We start from the raw sequence: 14,568 nt of genomic DNA, 5'->3' as shown, positions 1-14,568 counted from the left end.
CAGAAAATTGAATTCCTGGATCTGAATTCACAAGTACAAGTTAGTACTGCAAATCAACATTTTTCCACCTTCACCGCATCAAGCAGTTGGTCCCTTACCTTTCCTGCCCTGACCTGGCCACAGTGATCCATGCAACGGTCACCTCCAGGCTTGACTACTGTAATTCGCTCTACGTGGGGCTGCCCTTGAAGCTGTCCCAGAAACTCCAGCGGGTGCAGAATGCTGCAGCAAGGCTCCTCATGGGGTCTCTGCTATGGGAGCATATTCACCCAGTGCTTTTCCAGCTGCACTGGCTCCCAGTGGAGTACAGAGTCAGATTTAAGGTGCTGGTTTTGACCTTTAAAGCCCTTCATGGCCTAGGACAGGGGCCGGCAACCCGCGGCTCCAGAGCCGCATGTGGCTCTTTTACACCTTTGCCGCGGCTCCGGGGCGGATACTAGCGAGGGGAGGAGACGCACTGTGCACCCCGACACTCCCCACTGTGGCGGGCGCTGTACTGGCTGTGACGTCGCATGGGGGCGGTGCGTGCGTTAGTCACGCACCGTCCCGACGTCACCTTCCCACCTTCCCGCCCACCCGCCCGCTACATTGTAAAGGGGCATGTACGTTGGTCACTGCATTGAAAGGAGGCATGTATGCTGGTCACTGTTTTGAAGGGGAGTGAAGAACACACACACAAAGAAAGGTAACTTGTTAATTTAACGTTTATTTCTATGAGGAGTAATTCTGAGGGGTCAAACAAAGAAATAATAAAAAAGTGACAAAAAAGTTATTTTTATAATGACGAGTTTTGTGGCTCCCAGTTTTTTTTTTCCTTCGGAAACTGGTCCAAGTGGCTCTTTTTGTCTTAAAGGTTGCAGACCCCTGGCCTAGGACCCTTGTACCTACGGGACCGCCTCTCCCGGTATGCCCCACGGAGGACCTTAAGGTCCATAAATAGCAACACCCTAGAGGTCCTGGGCCCTAAGGAAGACAGATTAGCCTCAACCAGAGCCAGGGCCTTTTCAACACTGGCTCCGGCCTGGTGGAACGCTCTGTCTCATGAGACCTGGGCCCTGCAGGATCTGATTTCTTTCTGCCGGGCCTGGAAGACAGAGTTGTTTTGCCTGGCCTTCAGCTTGGAATCAATTTGATTCCCTCCCCCTCTTCTTTTTTCCTTTCTCCTCCTCTGGATTTGAATTTCCATTGAAATGAGGCTGTATTTTAATGTTTTAATGTTGTATTTTAATCTTGTTTTTAAGTTGTATTTAATCAATTTGTTTTTATATCGGGTGTTAGCCGCCCTGAGCCCGGTCTTGGCTGGGGAGGGCAGGGTATAAATAAAAAAAAATTAAAAAGAAGAAGAAAAAAGAAGCAGCACTCTTCTCAGTTTTGATTTGTGCAAACACAAAAGCATAGCAGGCTAGATGTCAGCCAAGTAGTTTATTTAAATGTGAATTATTTTTATAGCTACTATTAAAAGCAAAATGGCAAGAGGCATTTGTTTTCCTGCCATAAAAATAGGGTACCTTGAAAGATTCCTTTAAAAAATTACAAAAAAAAAAAAAGTTCAGAGAGAGAAAGAACCAGAGAACTGGTTGAATGGGAGATTCCCTGAAACTCAGCAGAAGAAAAACAACGAAGGCATGGATATGGCACTTCAAAGAACATTGCCCAACAGCATGTTTGTTTGCTACTCTATATGTGGTGTTTATAATTATATATATTGCAACATAATTAATCTACTTAGCCTTAGATTATTAAAGGTGTGGACAATATGTTATTAGAGAAGGAAGAAATTGCAACTGGCATCGCTTTCTAGATATAAATCACCTACCTTGTAGTTGTCAGTAGACACAATAGCAACAGCAAGCCACAATAGAAATATTTCTTAAATACATACTTTAATTAAATCATGGTAATATACCGTATTTTTCACTCTATAAGACGCACCTTTCCCCTCCTAGAAAGTAAGGGGAAATGTGTGTGCGTCTTATGGAGCGAATCCAGACAGGAGGCGCTGCTCAGCGCTCCCTTTAAAGAGCCATGTGGAGCATGGGGGCTTTTCCCCAAGGAGGGAAAAGGGCTGCCCTTCTCCCTCCTAGGGGAAAAGCCCCCAAGAGCCACACACATGCTCCGTGCACTCTTTAAAGGGAGCATGGCTCTTGGGGGAGCCTTCATCCTGCTGCCCGGGAGAGGCTGCGCGCGGCTATCCCATAAGCCAGAACAGCAAGAGGCTATCCCAGAAGCCAGGTCCCTCTTGCTTCTTCTGGCTTCTGGGATTCAGAATATTTTTTTTTCTTGTTTTCCTCCTCCAAAAACTAGGTGCGTCTTATGGTCTGGTGCGTCTTATAGAGCGAAAAATACGGTATGTGATCAGATTTGAGAAACGTGTCTCAAGATGTTTACAAGCCCTTGGAGATGTTCTACTAATCCTATCAAAAATATCCCTTTTCCCAAATAATGGGTTATTTTGTCCCCCAGAAATTCCAAGTGGGTGCATCAGGGATGGGAGCATGGGGCCATCAAGATGCTGCTGAACTACAACTTCCATCATCCCAGACCATTGGCCATGCTGGCTGGGAGTGATGGGAGTTGTGGTACAACACTATTTGGTGGGCCTCAGGTTTTCCACTGTTTATATAAGCAGGGCTAATTCCATACATCTTGTAGCACTAAACAGACTAAGAAATATACTTTAACGTAACATTTCATGGGTCAGAACTCATTTTGTCAGTTGAATGAAAAGGCAGGTTCATTCAGGAGAGAGCTGGAGGAGAACTTGACTGGCTGAACAGGAGAAACTATGAAGATGTCATTTAGCCCCCTGATTAAAGGGGGGGGGGAGAGAGAGAGAGAGATGGAGAGAGAACTGTTTTGTTAAAGAGGTTTGCTGCAGAAGTTCTGTGTGAATAACACTTTTCAAGTTGTCCCTCAAACTTCTAGTAAACAATTATCCTGCAGTCCACTGTGGGTTAAACCACAGAGCCTAGGACTCGCTGATCAGAAGGTCAGCGGTTCGAATCCCCACAACGGGGTGAGCTCCCGTTGCTCGGTCCCAGCTACTGCCAACCTAGAAGTTCGAAAGCACGTCAAAGTGCAAGTAGATAAATAGGTACTGCTCTGATGGGAAGGTAAACGGCATTTCCGTGTGCTGCTCTGGTTCACCAGAAGCTGCTTAATCATGCTGGCCACATGACCCGGAAGCTATACACCGGCTCCCTCGGCCAATAAAGCGAGATAAGCGCCGCAACCCCAGAGTCAGCCACGACTGGACCTAATGGTCAGGGGTCCTTTTACCTTTACCTTTACATCCAAGTGTCATCGAATATGTCTGCCTACATTAGCCACATTCTATTACGGCCCAGAGCACTCAGGATCCTTAGTTAAATTTACTGAATATTTATACCTCACTTTTCTATGAAGACAATAATCAAAGCAGGTTACAATACACAAAACTTAACAAAGGAAAGCAAAACATTAAATATTAAGGGACCATCAACAGTAAATCAGCATGTCTGAAACAGTATCTGCCTCAATTAGTAGAACTCTAAACCAGGGGTCACCAACCAAGTACTTCAGGTGCCATGATGCCTATGAAGGCTTCCCTTGGAGAGATGGCCCAAACTCTGAGCTTCCATTTGTTTTGGGGTTTTTTTTGGGGGGGGGGGGTTAAGTCTCCCAGAACAAATATTATGGGGCAAAGGATGCAGGCACCTTCTATGTGATTTCTGTGAAGTGAGAGTGGTGTGGCTATTTTTCCCCTGGTTCTGAGGAATGTTCCTTGTTATTAGGCAGCAACAGTATCAGTGGGTGGCGTGGGCAGGTGGGTGTGATCTCCATAATCAAGACCAGCAGGGCAGAGATAACTTCTTGTGAATAAGGCTGTCAGGGCTGTTTAATTTTCTCATTTTGTGTTATGCTATGCTCCCCATAGGGACACGGGTGGTGCTGTGGGTTAAACCACAGAGCCTAGGACTTGCCGATCAGAAGGTTGACGGTTTGAATCCCAGTGACGGGGTGAGCTCCTGTTGCTCAGTCCCTGCTCCTGCCAACCTAGCAGTTCGAAAGCATGTCAAAGTGCAAGTAGATAAATAGATACCACTCCAGCAGGAAGGTAAATGGCTTTTCCGTGTGCTGCTCTGGTTTGCCAGAAGTGGCTTAGTCATGCTGGCCACATGACCTGGAAGCTGTACACCGGCTCCCTCGGCCAATAAAACGAGATGAGCGCCGCAACCCCAAAGTCGGCCACAACTGGACCTAATGGTCAGGGGTCCCTTTACCTTTTTATGCTCCCCATGGTTCTGCCCCCTTCATGGCACCCATTTTCTTTTACTGGCTGCCCCAACCTTCTTCTGAAATTTAAAATGAGCTAGTCCAAACAGGTTGGCAACCCATCATCTATCAAAGCAGATTAAGAATTTGTGGGCTTCCTACAGGAATCTGGTTGGGCACTGTGAGAAGTGGATGCTAGATTAGATGGGTCTTGGGCCTGATCTGACATGGCTCTTCTTATATCCTTAGCAAGGGGGGGGAAATGATGGTTGGATGGACCTATGTGGATAGTCAATGTGTTGCTTTCCATTTGTTGGACTCCAATTCTCATTGATCCCTAGCAGTGCCTCTAGCAGTGTGCCTCTAAGGGTCGCCAGCACCACATCCATGAACACTATGATGGCCTTGAGGACTTCCTTACTGCCAGCAAAGTATCTGAGCATTCCTTTCACTACCTCCTTTTTTCTTCCTTGGAAAGTGTGTAAAGCTGAAGGAGAAAGTTGAAAGAATGCTACTCAGTCCCACTTCCTTTTTCAGTCTAAGTGTTTTAAGGGTCAGACCAGTTGAACAGAGGGAAGAGTGACCAGGAAAAGGGGGCAGGGTGGAGTAGGAAGGAAAAGAGAGTGATCTTGGAGATAATAATAATAATAATAATAATAATAATAATTTATACCCCGCCCATCTGGCTGGGTTTCTCACATCACTCTGGGCGGCTTCCAACAAAATATTAAAAATACAACAAAACATCAAACATTAAAAACTTCCCTAAACAGAGCTGCCTTCAGATGTCTTCTAAAAGTCAGATAGTTGTTTATTTCCTTGACATCTGATGGGAGGGAGTAATGAGAGTCTGGGAGTGGCAAAGGGAAGAAAGTGAGATGCTACGTGAGAGAGATTTGCATGTGTATGTACGCACACAAACTGGATTCAGTTAAATGAATCATCTTGAAGTTGTGTAGTTTTCAGACACAAGCACACACATACATAGCCCAACTAACATTGAGCAAACATTTAAAAATTACTGATTTGGTACTCTTCAGTGTTGCCATGCAGCAAAAACATGGGTTCTTATGGATCATCAGGTCACCTCTTGACCCACAAATGTGTTCTGTGGCTTTTTGTGTATGGTTTTCTTGCCATCTTGTGTAAAAATCATGAATGTATGCCTTTTCTTAGTCTTTTAGTGGTGCTGGCAAGTTCTGTGATTTTTACTGTGCAATCTACCAATGTATAGTTTAATTTGATGGTATTCTTTTGGGTAGGGGATGGCTCTGTGTAAAATCATGCAAATTCAAGAGGATCCATTTTATTTCTCCTGGATCTCACTTCTCCCCATGCTTCATAAAATACTTAAATCATTTTTGTGTGCACATATGCATATACACTGTCTGGGTGGGGAGGGAAGAACCAGAGGTGGTGGTGCCCTCTCTCAAAATTCCAGCTGTGCCCTTTGGCTGAAAAATGTTGGAGGCCCCTTCTCTAGGTGGATGTTCCTACCAAAATCTAATCTCTCGAGCATAAACGACCTAGCATGAAAAGCAATAAGCTACTGAATGAGAATGATCATGAAAAAGGCAATAAGTAGTATACATTACTATGGCATGGCAACGAAAATAGAGTGTTTTCAATGCTACACTCTCTTCTGCCGTTAACATTTTATAACCTAGTAAAACCTTCTTGCTATTTTCCTTTCAATTAAAAACATCTAACATCCTTTTAGGTATAGAATTAGTCATTTGCCATTCACACCCTTCCTCTAAATGGGCCATTTGAGCCTCTGAAGATATTAAAAGACACAATTTGAAAGGTAAAAATGGCAGAAGCGTTCTTGGCTCAAAAGTAATACCAATAGCCCAGACGCTCTCCAAAGACTGCAAAAATATACAAACAGGATTTCCAAATGTGTGCACTAAACCAGAATGAGGCAATAGTTTATCTAACTCACTCTAATACATCCTGAAACAATTATATATTCATAGATGGATTTTTTAAAAAAAAATTAGAGTCCCTGGCATGTGCTGAACAGAAAAAAGTAAGCAGAAAACATGGCAATCTCCCTTTAAGAATAAGACCATAAACAGAACATCCACAACGTATTTGCTGGATAAATGCTCATAGTTGAGAACACAGAACGGTGTTTTCACTGAGCTGGTACACAATTCTACGATCTCAAAAATACAGTGTTATGTTTTTGGTTCCAAGCTTTATAGCCAAAGCTATTGAGGCAATGAGATCTATGAATAAAGTTGGAGGGGTTGCAGTATTCCTACCTATGGTAGGATTCTGATGTTCTTCAAGAGCCACCATCAATGATGTCAAAAAGTACTTCTTCACAGAAAAGAGGAGTAGACAAATTCAGAGAGGCTATCAATGGCCACAAACCATATATTTACATTTGCTATTCTGGCAATAAAAATGAAGGCATAAAAATGAAAAGACAGAAGGCTACATCTTTCCATGCTTTCTGAGACTGGATCAAAGCAGAAAAACTATCATATATGGATACAGACACAGATGTTTTACATAAGTGGAGTTCGACTTTTGGCTCATTTGGTTTAAAAGAGATGTTAGTAAACCTATAATTTGTCACAAAGAAGGAAATTATGTTCTAGGGCAGGAATGGGGAAACTCTTGTTGTTGGATGTCACCAGCTCCAGAGACCATAGCTAATAGCAGGGATGAGAGGAGCTACAGTCCAATGACATCTGAAGGACCACAGAATCCCTCCCTTTGTTTTAGAAATATAGCTTAGTTCAGGGAAATGGTTTCCTATAGAATAATGTTAGGTAATTATTATCTGGAAGCAAACTTACAAAACATTGTTCTTCATATGGCAAACATTACTGGTACATTTAATCTCTAGCCTGTGTGCTGGGATTCCCTATAAACAGGAGCCTTTATACAAGCACTTCAAAACTGCATGGTAAAAACACCAAAGCAAGTGAACGTGAAAATATGCACATACTCTTATTTATTTCAGTGCAGATTTGTGTGTGTGTGTTGTATAACAGCCACATAATGAGGGAACAAGAAGACTTCTCCAAAGAATGGGCTAGTTTATAGGTTTTAGCAAAGTTTCACCTCTCACCATGCCCACTTTCTGGTGCCACCACTGTTTCCAGCTAAACACTGAGTTTTGTGAGGTGTGGCATTGTATCTTGGAAGGCCCCCACGCTAAGGAGATCCAAGAGGCCCACTTTGTGATCCCGTATAACACCAACTGATAATTTCTGATTTCTGCCAACCTTCCATAAAGAAAGCATAAACATAAAACTGCCTAAAGGTATGATTCAAAATAATAATAAAAAACTAAAAGGCCAAAACGTGTGACTCCTCAATGCACCATCCCACTCCCTCAAAGGCCTGGGCAAAGACACACATCTTTACTTCAGTTTACATATTGCATTTTAATCAAAAGGCTGTGTATCTACAGACACAGCAGATGCAGACTCACGCCATTAACTAAGTCTTTGCCATGTAAGAGTAACACTTCCTTCTCCCGCTCTTCCTGCTCAGGCTGAGAGGGCAAGTGGCACCAGGCGAGTGGAGGCTACAAGAAACAACCTCTGCTACCTCCCTTCTTGCTCTCAGAGGTGCAGAGGTAAAGATTGAGCCTGCCAAAACAACCACCCAGAAAGTATGTGAGCGAGAGAAGGCAATAGCTATTCCTACAGTTCCACCACTTCTTGCTCACTCTCTCGCTCTGAGCCACATAGAGAAAGAGAGTGAGCAACAGTTGTTGGGACTGCAGGAATAGCCATTGCCTTCTCTCACTCACATGCTTTCTGTGAGTGCTGCTGGAGGCTCAGTCTGTGGTGCTGCTGGAGACCACAATCCACCACATCTGCCTGCCCTGCCTCTCTCTGGATGGTGCAGCAAAGAAGGTTGGTCCCACAGGGCCACTACTCTGACCAGAGGGAGGCAGAAGCAGCTGCTCATGCGAGGAGCAAACCTCTCATCTTTTCTCATCCTCTGGGCAAGAGCACAGAGGAAGAAGCAGAGCCACCTCTGTAGCATGGAGATGTGGACATGGCCTATTCTCATTTGCCCACTCTGGGATGAGTGCAGGGACAACTCTGGATCCAATCCTTTCCCCTCTGCAGCCCCACAACAGAAGGTAACAAGCAGAGTCAAGTACACTACCAGAAGCAAGACTTCCTTTAGAAAATGGAATGGGAACGAAAAGAAGCTAACACTGGCAAAAGAAATGCAGGCAGGCTTCCAGGGACAGGGAGTGGCATGTTGTGAAGATAGCATGGGGAATGCCCTCACACACTCACAGTAGCGTGATAAAAGGCTGGCAGGCGGGCATGGGGGCGTGTGATAGCAGCAGGAGCAAAAACACAAGGAGGTAGGTGAGGCGAAAGAAAGGAGAGACAAGTAGCTAGGAGAAGGAGAACCTTTGCCCCAGAGAGAGAGAAGAAAAACAAGGGAAACGCTTGTGAGAGGCAAGTCAGGGAAGTAGAGCAAAGTTATAAGTACTACTTATAATAAAAGGGATCCTGTGATCACACAGGCAGAACCTGGACTAAGGAACCATTCCAGGTACCCAAGGCTTCTCGGGGGGGAGGTGTTATAGGGAATAAGAATCCTGACACAAGCAATAATGGATGCTAATTAGGAATATGAAGAGCACATTGCTAAAATCATAAAAGTCCAAGCAAAAAAAAAAATGCTTTAAATACATCAGCAATAGATTATCAGCTGGGAAGGGAGCTGGGCCTTTGGATGACAAGTCAAAGGTGTGATAAAGGAGGATAAGGAGAATGCAGAGAAGCGTTTGTCAGCTTGCTGTGCTTGGACTAACTTTTGTAGAGAGGGAGTCTGAGGAACTGCAGCATAAAGTGGTGACAAGGAATGATGTTCTAGGCCTAATAGATGAATTGTTAAAGATAAAATAACCAAGCACACTGAAGAACAAGCTTTGCCAATTTTACTTTCAAAAAGTAAAATTCCTGACATCCGTGAAATTGTTGAGCTTTTTGGGGGAGAAACCTAAGCTTTTTGAACTGCTTTTTCCATCGTGTTGCCATATATCCAGGTTTTCCATGACATTTTGCCAATTCAGGATAATTCCTCCCTGACACCTTTTTTACACCCGAAAGCAAGGACACGTCAAGAATTTTCGTAATGTATGGCAAGCCTACCAAAGAACAGCCAACATGGCTTCTGCAAGTCCTGCCTCACTATCTTGTAGAATGCTTTAATAATGTCAACAGGCATAAAGCTAGGTGTGACTCAGTTGACATAGTGTATTAGAACTTCCGAAAAGCTTTTGACAAAATGTCTCATCAAAGATCCTGAGTAACCTTGGCAGTCATGGAATATGAGGAGAGGTCCCACTGTAGATCAGGAAGTAGTTAAGAAACATGAATTACAGAATAGAACCATATAGACAGTTCTCCCAATGGAGGGGTAGAAAGTGGAGTCCCACAAGTATTGGTAGACAAGTACTGGGATATGAATGATAAGGTCATCTGTGACCTCAATAGCTATGTTCTATCTCAGCGATGGGGACGCGGGTGGCGCTGTGGGTTAAACCACAGAGCCTAGGGCTTGCTGATCAGAAGGTCGGCGGTTCGAATCCCCGCGACGGGGTGAGCTCCCGTTGTTCAGTCCCAGCTCCTGCCAACCTAGGAGTTCGAAAGCACAAATGGCAAGTAGATAAATAGGTACCGCTCCAGCGGGAAGGTAAACGGCGTTTCCGTGTGCTATTCTGGTTTGCCAGAAGCAACTTAGTCATGCTGGCCACATGACCCGGAAGCTGTCTGTGGACAAACACCGGCTCCCTCGGCCAATAAAGCGAGATGAGCGCCGCAACCCCAGAGTTGGTCACGACTGGATCTAATGGTCAGGGGTCCTTTTACCTTTACCTCAGCAACAGTATGCATTTGAATAGCAGTTGCTGAGAATCACAAATAGGGAGAGCACTGTAGCACTGATGCCCTGTTTGTGGGATTCCCATGGGCATCCAATGATTGGTATTAGGACCTGTGTTTTATAACTTGTCCATAAATTATGTAGATTTCAAGGTGAACAGGGTCAGCAAGTGAGGCAGCCAAGTTTGTTGACGAAATTGTTCAGGATGATTAAAACAAAAAATTAAAAGAAAAATGGAATTGCAATGTGCTCCAAAAGGATCTCTTCAACCCATGGACATGAATGGACATGAAAATGGCAAATGCAATTCAATGTAAACAAATGCACATCTGAACTGGCAGTGACTGACCAGGAACGAGATCATGGGGTCACAGCAGAAAGACTGATGAAGAGGCCAATCCAGTGTGCAGCAGATGTGAAGAAGGCAAATTCCATGCTAGGAGTCATCAGGAAAGGAATTGAAATAAAAAGACCAGAGGAGGGGCACACAAGCAAGTGGCCCGCTACAGCTTCACTTGGGGATGGGTGCTTATTTTGGGATGGTTGCTTCTCATGCATCCACCAACTTTGTTGCAGCAACATTGCTGGCATCAAAATGCCAGGTTGCATTTGCACACACTCTATCCAGTTTTGCCCTTTCATGGTGAAATCAGATACGTTAAAAAAAACCTGTTGCCAACGCCCCCTTTGCCCATTGAGCAACCGTCTGGAATGGCTCTCATTCACTCTCCCACGGCGGTGTGGCTCTGGGGATTTGTGGAAAGGTGAATGCTCGAGGGGCCACCCAAATCATGTTGCCAGGTCCCCACAACCTACAACACTCCCTGGTAAAACCTGGCGCCTTTCGTGTCGGAAACGTCCCAGAGAGATCGCTCCCGGTCGTTGCAGCAAACTCAAAATAAGAGAGAGTATGCGTGTGTGCTGCCAGTTTAACAAGATAACAGCGTTAAGTGGATCTATAAATCTGCTAATCGTTACGGGGCACAATCGCTCTCTTTCCCCCTTCGTTTTCTGCAAAGTTAAACTTGGTGCATCAGAGCCAACTTTGAAAAGGGATCCAAGTTCACCTTGACTCTGCCGGGTCTTCCAGTCCTGCAGGATCTCAACAACCCTGCTGCGATCTCCTGTAGCCAGCAGAGCGACGGCACTGCAGCCAGGCGATCTCTCTCCTCCTTTCTTACCTTTTCCGCCTGCAGAAAACACAGAGCGCCCACAGCGCCAGAGCAGTAGCGAGCGCCAGGCCGTAGGTGCGAGGGGATATCAGCTCGAGGAGGCCCATTTTGGGGGAGCTCGGCTCCTTCGACGTGCTTCTGTCGCTCTTCCCGCAGCAGAGACCTCCCTCTCTGCCAGCAAACTTCAGGCATCTCCCGCCAGGGAACTCCCGCTCCCGGTTCCCTCCCGCAGCGTTACAGGAAGTTTGGACAGCGACGGGGAAAAGAAAAAAACCGAGCAACAACGGCGTTCCGATTGGAAGGCGAGCGCAGTGGGGCGGCCCCAGGGAAAATCCCAGCCCCGCCCCACCGTCGAAGGAGAGCGACTGGAAGAGCCGCTTGGGAAGCGCGGAAGAGACGGGCAAAGACTCTGCGCGCCCGCCTCGCCAGCTCCCCGCGCGCTCCCTTCCCCAGGGAAGTTGGATCTCTGGGCCCGACTTCCCATTGGAGGAGAGAAGGGAGGAAGCTGGGGAGAGCTGGCCGCGAGGACCGAAGGAGGATGATTATTATTCCACAGAAGCTGCTCCAGAAAGGAAAGAAGGCAGATCGTCGCCCTGATGTCTGGGGAAAGCGGCGGCCTGAGAAAGAATCAGTTTCTGGGTGTATGTTTTTTACGGGATTTTGTTGAATCTCGCCTGTTGTATTCAGGCTCCGCAGCGCATCTGCTGATCTAGTAATTTATTTACCAGACTACTAACAGATCCTGACAGAGCTCCTAATCCAGACCTGCGATTGTTTTCAGCGCAAGGGAAAGGGAAGAGAGAAGGCTGGTGTTCTGCGTCAATATAACACAATGCATCACTACAGTATTTGAAAGTAAAATAAGTTCCGTTCAGTGTAGCTGAAGTTGGATTTTAGCCTTACTGTTCACCCCCCACACACACACACACCAAAAGGACATCAGATAAGGCTCCAGACCTGAGCACTGGAAAGTAACTAATGTAACACCCCTCTTTTAAAAAGGAATCTTTATATTACAGGCTGCTCAGCTTAATGTCTGTCCCAGAAAACTGGTGGAAAGTAGGGGTACATATAAAATAACCAAACATATAAAAGAAGTCTTTCTGAAGCAGAACCAGGACTGCTTCTGCAAGGGCAAGTCGTGTCTCACAAACTTCTTAAAGAGTTCTTTGAGAGTGTTAACAAGCAGGGCCATCTTTCGGGAGGTGCAAAGGGTGTAGGGCACCCAGGCGCCGAATTCTGGGGTGTGTCAGGCGCCCACCGCTGAAGCTGCCTAAGCTCTTAACTATCTACCTGTTATGAAATAATAAATAATTTTGATCAAGCTAGAAAAACAAAATACATATATACCTAGGTATTACTGAAATGTATACCTACTGTTTCACTAAAGGACTTTCGACTTTGTGCACCCATTTACCTAAGATGCACAGCGCCAGCAGCGCCACTTGTCATTCACAATGGTGGTGCTTGAATCAATGGCAGCGCGTGTCATTCACAATGGCACCGTGCATGCAAAATTAACTTAAATCAAAATATTATGTTACATATTGTACTGAGCTGCAATACGGCAGCGGGGTCAGCGGCACCTTTGACACGACTGATGTTCCTTCTAAGTAGGTGCCTAAACAATACTTATAAGTTTGTGTGGTGGTGTTGCATACTTAAGTACAGTCATACTTCAGGCTATAGATGCTTCAGGTTGCGGGTTTTCGGGTTACGGACGCGCCAAAACCTGGAAGTACCGGAACAGGTTACAGTGGTACCTCAGGTTACATATGCTTCAGGTTACATACGCTTCAGGTGACAGACTCCGCTAACCCAGAAATAGTGCTTCAGGTTAAGAAATCGTGCTCCGGCGGCACGGCAGCAGCAGGAGGCCCCATTAGCTAAAGTGGTGCTTCAGGTTAAGAACAGTTTCAGGTTAAGAACGGACCTCCGGAACAAATTAAGTACTTAACCCGAGGTACCACTGTACTTCTGGGTTTCAGTGCTCACGCATGCACAGAAGCGCTAAATCGCGCTTTGCGCATCCGCAAAAGTGCCAAATCTCAACTTGCACGTGCGCAGACGCGGCACTGCAGGTTGCGGATGCTGCGGGTTGCAAATGTGCCTCCCGTATGGATCATGTTCACAACCTGAGCGTCCACTGTATAAGTGTATTGTAAATAAATGAGCAAATAAAAAAGTTTGTTTCTTTTTCCTCCCTTCTTTTGTAAACAAGAGATAAGGCGTAAGCGTAGTATCTGACATATGCATAATAAAAGTTAATTGGGGGACTAAATTAAATTTGGGGGCACTGGGCAGATCTTCGCACCCCAACGGTGCATATGCTAAAGACTGTGCTGTCAACAAGCATGTATATAAGAGGTGATCTGGCCGACATAGCATACTTGGACTTTCAAAAAGCTTTTAACAAGGTACAATTTGATATACCACTTAACATGAGTTAAGTGGAGTCTGAACTGGCAGGGACTGACCAGGAGCGAGACCTGGGGGTCATAGCAGAGAGTTCAGTGAACATCTCAACCTCGTGTGCAGAAAGAGGGATAAAATCATTTCTCTGGCCACTTTCTCAATGCCTTGCATAATCTTATACACGTCACCTCTGACTCATTTTTTCTCTAAACTAAAAAAAGTTCCAAAAACTGCAACCTTTCCTCATGGAGGATTCACTTCAACTATTTGATCATTTTGGTTGCCCCTTTCTGAACCCTTTCCAGCTCTACAATGTTGTTTTAGAGTTGAAGTGACCAGAAATATACACTGCATCCCAAACACCATGGCACTCCTATTTTCCCTTAGCATAGAAAGAGTCCATATTTTGGTAAGTTGAAAAAGGTTTACTTACAATCTCTTCAAAGGTCAGATTCACGTGCTTTTCCATATAGCAGCAAGAAAAGACAGGCAGTACAACTTAGTTTCCAAAAATGCTAGGAGCTTCTATATTATTTGTGTAGAAACACAGAGATGGCTTTCGAAAGCCATGTGGGCTAAGCTTAGAGCATCTAGCTTAGACATCCTCAGTGAAAGGGATCACATTGTAGAAGGAAAGTGATGGTGGAAAGTGAGAGAACAAAGAGTTTGGTAACCCTTTCTCCAACAGTGAGGGGGTGTGACCTAGCTAAGCCTGGCAGGACAGCTTACTCTATGGTCTTAATCCTTTCGTGCATTAATTAGAGTTTTGCATGTTGGTTATATGAGGCCGAATATTTCTCACAGTTACATCAGTTCTGCACCTGCTAACTAGCTATCTAGTTCTGTG

General features: G+C 45.2%; 1 protein-coding gene across 1 annotated transcript in view; it reads right to left on the bottom strand.

Annotated features, from left to right (window-relative positions):
- Positions 1 to 11,571, bottom strand: part of CYP7B1 (cytochrome P450 family 7 subfamily B member 1) — a 103,859-nt gene extending 92,288 nt beyond the window's left edge. Inside the window, exon 1 of the mRNA XM_081013510.1 lies at positions 11,316 to 11,571. Coding sequence (XP_080869636.1) covers positions 11,316 to 11,413 — 98 coding nt within the window. The 5' untranslated portion in view covers positions 11,414 to 11,571. The remainder of the gene's footprint in view (positions 1 to 11,315) is intronic.
- Positions 11,572 to 14,568: the final 2,997 nt, after the last annotated feature.

Source organism: Podarcis pityusensis (assembly GCF_964106645.2).
Source record: "Podarcis pityusensis genome assembly, chromosome: 7".
Lineage (NCBI taxonomy): Eukaryota > Metazoa > Chordata > Lepidosauria > Squamata > Lacertidae > Podarcis > Podarcis pityusensis.
The sequence above is the reverse complement of the archived record's forward strand: the minus strand, read 5'-3'. Positions and strand labels throughout refer to the sequence as shown.